Below are 8,480 nucleotides of genomic sequence, written 5' to 3' on the forward strand. Positions count from 1 at the left end.
AACTTATTTCCGTTTGACCGCTTCACTCTGCATTCACTTGGCTGCTTAGAAATGTGCAGCGGAGAAAATGACAGACAGATTATATCTAATCTCCATCCCCACCGAAAAAAAAAGTTAAAATCTGCAGTATGGGAATACTTCGGATATTTAAAAAAAAAAAAAAAAAAAAAAAAAAAAAAAAAAAAAAAAAAAAAAAAAAATCAACAACGCATGGTTGTCCTTGAGGACGGATCCAATTTGCTAAAAATGTGGATGCAAAGTGGCTACAAAAGCAGGCAATACGTCAATCTTCACTCGTATTCTCAATCGCGGACACCATCCCTCTATGCAGATGAAGGTGTGTCGCATTTATAAAAAGTTATAAGTTAAGGCTGTATGATTTCCATGATGCAGAGGGAATCCCGGTGCAGTCGTGAACATGGAATTTACAGTATAACGAGGATGTCACGTAAAAATCTAATGGATGAATAAATCAAAAGTGAAATTAAAATCAAAAAATGATGTGTCTTTGAAGCACGAAGAGACTGCTATATATCTGCATGTCTCAATCTGCTTGTTTCCGCATGTCTCTGAGTGGCTCCATTTTATCTACTACATACTGAAGTACGCATGACGCTAATGGTGTTTTCAGCGTCTAACGTACATAAACATCACCAGAGCCTCTCTGAGAGAAAACTTAAACATTTCCTAGTTTTATTGAGAAAAACCCTTGTCAAATACACTGAAACTCAAAGGTCTGCTACAACCCGTCAAAATAAAAGCTTAATTTAATTTGAAATTATGACAGAAATATATTAGCATTGTACAATGTACTTCACAGTTATAATAATAATAATATTCTTTATAATTAATTTAAACATTTTTTTAAGGAATATCATGTTTTAACTTAGTACACATCTGGGCCCGTATTCATGAAAAATCTTAAACAAAATTCTAAGAAAATTCTTAGAAATGTGGGCGTTTCCTCTTAAAATTAAAGAAAAGATCCTAGTAAAGAAAAAAAGTAATTCAGAAAGCATCTTAACCCTTAAAAGAGGTCTTAAGGTCCAAAATTGTTAGGAGTACGTACGAGAACTTTTAAGGGGCTTAAGAGTTTCTTTAGCAGTGGAGAAAATGGACTAAACATGAAGAGGGAGAAGAAATGTGTTGCACACAATGCATGACAGTGAGTTAATAAGACGCTACACATTAGATCATGCAGGGATCATGTTTGTGACCGATCTTATTAAAGACATGCTAACATCTCCGACACCACGTTGAAATGCCATAGCACCAGAAATGGACGTAATCAATACATTAACATATTTGGCAACTGTAAAAATGCAACTATGCAGCAGTGATGATTTGGGTCTGTTACAGCACTTATGTCGCTGTTAATTTCCTATAAAATACGTTAAGTATGACAGCATGGTAAATAAAAATAAAGAATATATATACATATATAATGTGTGTGTGAGAGAGAGTACAGAAAAATTACACCTGTAATTTCAAAGTGAAGGCTTTTAATAAACCCTACTCTTAAAAGAGCTCTTTTATTTCCTTCTTGGACAACCAACCAATCACAGTCAAAAGACTGTGCCATAGCTAGCAACGGGGTCAGCACCGCCTCCTCACTAAGATAAAAGTTTTTGTCTTTGCCTCGCTCAGAATTGCTCACAGATTGGTCCTGAATCACTTTTAAGCGAAGACTCCTAGTTAGAAATTTTTAAGCTAAGTTACGAGCTCTCTAAAAGGATTCTTAGAATCTTAAGGAATACGGGCCCTGTTGTACAGAACTTTGCCAAAAATAAAAGTTGTTAAATTTTCATTTGAAAACAGTAATTAAAGGGATCATATGACGCGATTTCAAGTTTTCCTTTCTCTTTGGAGTGTTACAAGCTGTTTGTGCATAGATAAGATCCCTGAAGTTGCAAAGACTAAAGTCTCAAAACCAAAGAGATATTCTTTATAAATGTTAAGACTCGACCACACCCACCTAAAACGGCTCATTCAAACACGCCCCCACATGTCTACGTCACGGTGTGGGGAGACTTGCAAAAGACTGCCCAAATTTATATGCAAAGAAAGGGGGCGGGATTTTTATTCTCGCTGTAGTATTATTGTTGCTGCTGCTGGCACCATGTCCTGGAGACGCTGTGTTTCATTCTGAAAGCGAAACAACTTTGTTTGGGCTTTCAAAAGAGGACAAAACTAGAAATCAGTGGTTAAGTTGTATTTACAACACTGTTCCAGAACAGTTCCACCCAAATATTAAAGTGTGTGGAGCGCATTTTTCGGAAGACTATTTCCTGAACCTGGGAGTAGCCTGCCAGCTATGCTCAAAGGCTATTTTTATAAAGTGGGGCAATTCCAACTTTGCAAGGATAGTCTGGCGCTTCTGACTCACAACCTGTAAGTACATTTTCTTATTTAAAGAATTTGCCACTGACTATTCAAACATGAGTTTTGAGCGGTGTAGAGCTTGTTTGTAATTTCTCTGATCACAAATGCAGACATGGTAATGTTTATGCGGCATACGTCATAAAAGACAGCATACGTCATTATAATCAATTTTATTGTTTTTGTGTCGTCGTGCCGTCGGGACACGGCATCACAATACGCTAAGTGGTGTAACATTTCCATCTCACTCTTGAGGTATTTGGCCAATCACAACGCACTGGATAGCTGGCCAATCAGAGCATGCCTCGCTTCTCAGAACGATGAGCTTTGTAAAAATCGGTGTGTTTCAGAAAGGCGAGGCATAGAGGAGCAACAATAATGTACAGTTTGTGGAAAACAATGTGTTTTTGAACCTTAAACCACAAAACACATTGCATTACACCAAATACACAAAATAGGCTAATGTTCTTTTTAGCAATGTCATATGACCCCTTTAAAATGTTAAAGTGTGCTATAGATCTACTTAAGGTGTATAGCTTTATTTTTTTATTGTTTTTTAAAATGAAATGATTTATTAATATTTTCAGAAGGGAGACTTCAATACTTTCATTAAAATAAAGGATTTTTGGATTGTTGTAATAAAGGATTTGTTCACTCAAATAACTTGTTCTTATTCTTTTAAGAGTCATTGTTGCTGATAAGAATTATTGTTTAACGTGAAACAGTGATATTTTCTGAGACGATTATCCGTGAAATTCTTATACTGTTCCAACCCTATATGAGAGACTAGCTCAGCTTTCTGCTTTTTTATGCTGTCTCTGAGATCTAAGCCTGCATTCAACCACCCCTTACACATACAGCTTGGAATCCAAGGTCTAGACAGGCAAAATTAGGTCAAGCATGATCTGTGGAATTAATGCATCCTCAGCAAGTGCAAATATTTTGGTACTGTATTCAGGAATCTCGTTTGGAACTATATGTAGATTTTACCTTAAGAAAAATTTTAATTCTTAAGAAAAGGCAGAGTAGGGAATGTCATGGCAGGTAGGACTCATTTATGGCATTATTACCAGCAAATGTGTGTCGCATTGCTATTTAATAAAAGATATGTAATAATTGTGTGTGTGTGTATATATATATATATATATATATATATATATATATATATATATATATATATATATATATATATAAAAACAACTTTTTTATAAATAAAAAGGTATTCTTTCTATGGCTTCCAGATTTCAACAAATATTTTACATTTCTAGTGACTAGTATCAGTGTTATGTATGCCCAATCATGCATTTTTAAATGAACCGAATTTGTGGCCTTTTTTTTTTTTTTAACTGTGCAACTTAAACTGTAACTGACTGTCATAGAACTGTGAAAGCCAGCCACTGATGTCACTGCCATTTTATGATTGGCTGAGGTGCCTCTCGTGATCCAAGTTAGCCGTTATGCTTTTTCCAATGGTAAGTAATACAGACCCTCTCATCTCCCAATAATAAGACAATCTCTGGTTCCAAGCCCTGATCAAACTCACCTGTTGGTTATCATGTAGCGTTACCTCATAATTTTTATTAGCCATTTCAGTTGTGTTTGATCAGAAAGGTAGCTTTCCAAGAACAGGAATGGGCACCCCTAAACTAGGACTATCATCTTTTACATTTGATATTCTGTATGTATTTATATATGGAAAATCTTATCAAAACTGATGGACAAAGCATGCATCCACTAAAAGTCTTTGTTGCTCAATTAAGGTTTCATTAAGGCAGTCTCATTTGTGTATCATCAGACAATGCCGCATTTCAGAAAAATAACCATCATAAAATTTTTATAAAGACTATTATTACTCCAAAGACTATTATTCTTTGAAATTAGAGACAGCACACATTTCTTCCATTTGAAAAAATGAGCAGGTCCAATGCATTGACCTACTTTTGAAAAGCCCAGATATGACCTAAAACAAGAGTCTAACAGCCACCTAAACAAAATTAAGCAAACTTCATTTACAAAGTCTACACAAAAGTTCTGCATTACTTCAGTATTAATCAATATTGTGCCTAACTATGCAGACAGAAAGCACTACATGTTCAGAAGGCTGTGAGTTGGGTTAAACATATCAACAAGTCAACTTATGTTGTTTGCTAAATGCTGTGATCAGTTAAATATTGTACACATCTTCCATCTACCTGACAGCCAAATGAAACCCAATTCAAACCAAATTCAACTGGATTATGTAAATGATATTGGTCACGTTGTTATAAAACGGTGTCATTGTTAAGAATGAGACGTACAATGTCGCCCCCTGTAGCTGTTTCGTCAGTCTCGGAAAGTAGGTCAGTTCCTTATAAAATACCCGCTGCGATAAATTGGGTGAAAGGCCGTAAATATAACAGTCTCTTACCTAGTTCAATCGCCGTGTTGAACTTCAGTATTGCGTTGGATACGTCCTGTTTTTTCCAAAGACCTTCCCCTTCCAACCAACATCGTCTCGCTTTGCTTTCCGAATTGAACAATTTTTCAATCAAGCCACTGACAATAACATTTACTCTGAGTCCGTCCACAGTAAATTGTCTGGGTGATTTGTTGGGTTTTAAACGACAGCTTCTGCACTCTTTTGTAAGGTCATCTTCCAGACAGCGCTTACAGAAAGTGTGTCCACACACCAAGGACGTCGGTTCCGTCAATAAGCACTTGCAAAGCCGGCATGAAAACAAGTCTAAGTTCTGTTCATCGTCTAACTCGTCACTCTCAAAACATCTGCTTTCTAAGGTAGAGCCCACGCTTATTGTCTTACTGTCACTCTGCTCTTTAGTGCGGATCGTATGTGCTATAACTTCAACTAAATTCTGCAGTTCATCAGGTCTCAGTGCCTGGAGGTTTGCAGCGATGCAATACGAGTCCAGCGCATCGGCTATGCGTCCCCCACGGGCTAAAGCGTCAGCTTTCCGCAGGCAGAGGCCACGGTCGGTGTGCTCGAGCTCGGCGAGCTGAGAGGTATAGATCTCCGCGGCCAGATCGAAATCTCCTGCCCGGCAAGCCTCGTCCGCAACCCCGAGCATTTCCGCACACAATCCCGGTGCGGTCGGGTTGGAGAGGTCGTGCACATAACGTTCGGTGTGGTTTTGAATCCCAGAATCCATTGTCTGCTTCACCGAATAAAACGCAAATGACTTTTAGGAAAGCGGACAAAAGTACAACGTATAGGGCTCGAGTTTAAAGCTTTGGTGGAATCCTGGCTACAGATAACCAAATATAGTCCTATTTTAGTTGCTTCACAAAAACACCATCTTTAACCCAACATGATCGGAATACTGGCGAAAAATCAATAACCATGAGACCAAAGACTAAATGTTTATAAACACTATTCATTTCCCATTCACCACTGCTAGGCCCACCAAAACACCTAAATGACTGACGGTTCATTTCCCGGTAAAGCAAACAAATAATTAAATAATAATAATAATAAAATTAAAAAAATAAATAAATAAACAGTCTAACCTATGACAAAACAACACATAACATATCTAGCAATGTTTTCATGTAAGGTTGTAGTGTAAAAAAAGAGACAAACGTTTAAACGTCTTCAAAATAAACCAGAATGAGTTCGTTGGGGTTTGTTTTGAAATCACGAGTCTCCAAACAAGTGAGCGACCGCCGAAAGAAAAAGTTGAAAGCTGATTTTCACACACAAACGTCAGTGCTGATGATGAATTTCTTGATTTCTGCCGAATGAAGCATATTCACGACCAACATTTAGATGACCCATTAGATTTATGTAAGACTCAATGTCTCCGGCAGTGGCACTTTGCGTAATCCTCCCGAACTCTTTGGCTTGGAATACCCTTTAAAACGGTCCTTCTCCGATTCCCTTTAATTCTGATCATTCTAAAGGATGTCCATGTCTTATGCGAGCCAGTAGAAACGGTAAATATTAATCAGTTGTTTTACTAAAATGGAGACAGCTGCGACGTTACCATTCGGTCCGCACTGACACGGGAAAGTGTGATACAGTCTGCCTTGCTCTCGTTCACGTAAGAAGCACGTGACGTCAGGATTGAGGCCTCACTGGTGTGTTATATAGCTCACTTATATAATGACAAAACAGTTGTGTAACCTAAAAGGGGCAGGTATGTAGAAAATAGGAGATCATTTCACATAAATAAATATATATATATATATATATATATATATATACACATTAATGTAATATATAATGTATATATTACACTATACATTGTAATATATATATACATATAATGTATTTCACGTGCCATAGAATCAAAACCTATATATATATATATATATATATATATATATATATATATATATATATATATATATATGTTGGTTTTGATTCTATGGCACGTGAAAGACATTCAAAAACTGACAAGACATTCATAAATGTCACATGCTACTTGCTAGAACATGGTCACCTAACATTTATGCAAAGCTGTATGTAATTGTTTACTTTATGCAAGGTGCCATTTAAAAGCCTACATTCAGTGTGTAACAATAAGGACTAAACCTTGTGTAAAAAGAAATCTATATTTATGCAACATGCAGTATTTTTAATTCATTTTATTTATCACATGTACTAACATTAACATCAGTTTTGGTGTACAAGCTAAATTACACACTAAAATACTTTATAATGAAAATTATTAAAATTATGGAAATTGCCGCACTTAACTGACTTATTTTAAAGAAAAGGTAAATCTTTAAAGTTTGTGGCAATGATGAACTTCTGGGATCCCAAAGTGCACTTTATCCCTGTAGTAATCATACAACACCTAAAATCATAGTTAAAATTAATCCCAAAATCACTGGAGACATCTCCAGCAGGTGCATTATCCTCAGAATTGCTTTCATCAAGATCACTGAGTACTTATCAGAATCCATCATACTGATCTAATCTTAAAGTAAAAGTTAAATTTCAAACATGAGAAACATCTACATCTGTTTTATCTGTTTTCAGAGGTTACCTCAAATCATTTAAAGGTGAGGTAAGTGATTTCTGGTAGCCAATGTTGACATTTGAAATCAACAAAACAAACACGCCCCTACCCCAAAAGGGTCTCGCCCCTATTTTGATAGCTCCACCCCACACATACGTAAGCAACCCCGGCAACAATTAGTTCTGTGAAACAAAGCAAAGCCAATGTTACTCACCTATCGAGAAGGAACAAAGCAACCTCGGCATCCGATCGCAGGCCTTCTCGCTCCTTCAGTTCTCTCCAGTGCTGGAAAGCTAATCCGATATTTACACGAGTCCTACTTGCGTTATCATCACACCATGTCTACACGGGACACGTGTGGCGCGGCGTGACAAAATATACTATAGAACTCATTATAATCAGTGATGCTGTCTACACTGGATGCCACACCGCAACACTAAAAATCCCCGACAGTAAACTGCTGCCGCGTTCTATTTATGACATACTGACACACATTTCAAATAATTTTCAACGGTCGCTTTTTCACGTCCAGTGTAGACACGGTGTAAGCCTTCTTTTGTTCCGCAGACATTTTCCTCTTTTGCTTTTTATCCTCCATCTCTATCTTTCTGTCGTCGCTCGGCTCGGCTAATGTCCGTCATGTGCACTGAGAGCTCTCTGTCTCCTCCACATCACGAGTGGACACGCCCCTTACTGCTGATTGGCTTCAAGTTTGTTTTGACACTCGGCCCGAATCAGTTTTCTAAAGCGTTTTTGAAAAAATGCATACCCCACCTTTAATGTGAATATTAAAAACATTGTATTTTAGGCTACTTATCATAACACTTTCATTGTAAAGAAAGAGAGCAAAGAACTTACATGATCAAAGAACATTTTCACTGACAGTCTAGAGTTCAAGCACTCTCCAAAACCATTAAAATCACTGAAGCTGTTTGCATTGTGAAATGAATATGTTACTTATAGATTCATACAGATATCTGCACTTTGTTGTTTCTGACAAGAGAATACGTCAGAAAGAGGTATTCAGTCAGTGAGCGAGTGAAGAAAACACCGACATTTTAGCAATGACTCATCTGAACACCTCTGATTGGTCATTGCTTTAATAAGCTCAACATAATCGTGTGTGATTGGTTATAATGC

At 37.0% G+C, this 8,480-nt stretch overlaps 1 protein-coding gene across 1 annotated transcript in view; it reads right to left on the reverse strand.

Annotated features, from left to right (window-relative positions):
* LOC306872824 (LON peptidase N-terminal domain and RING finger protein 2-like) overlaps nucleotides 1-5,780 on the reverse strand; it is a 30,075-nt gene extending 24,295 nt beyond the window's left edge. The window contains exon 1 of the mRNA XM_079421684.1: nucleotides 4,787-5,780. Within this exon, the coding sequence (XP_079277810.1) occupies nucleotides 4,787-5,525 (739 nt within the window). The 5' untranslated portion in view covers nucleotides 5,526-5,780. The remainder of the gene's footprint in view (nucleotides 1-4,786) is intronic.
* Nucleotides 5,781-8,480: the final 2,700 nt, after the last annotated feature.

This window comes from Barbus barbus (assembly GCF_936440315.1).
Source record: "Barbus barbus genome assembly, chromosome: 7".
NCBI classification, from domain to species: domain Eukaryota; kingdom Metazoa; phylum Chordata; class Actinopteri; order Cypriniformes; family Cyprinidae; genus Barbus; species Barbus barbus.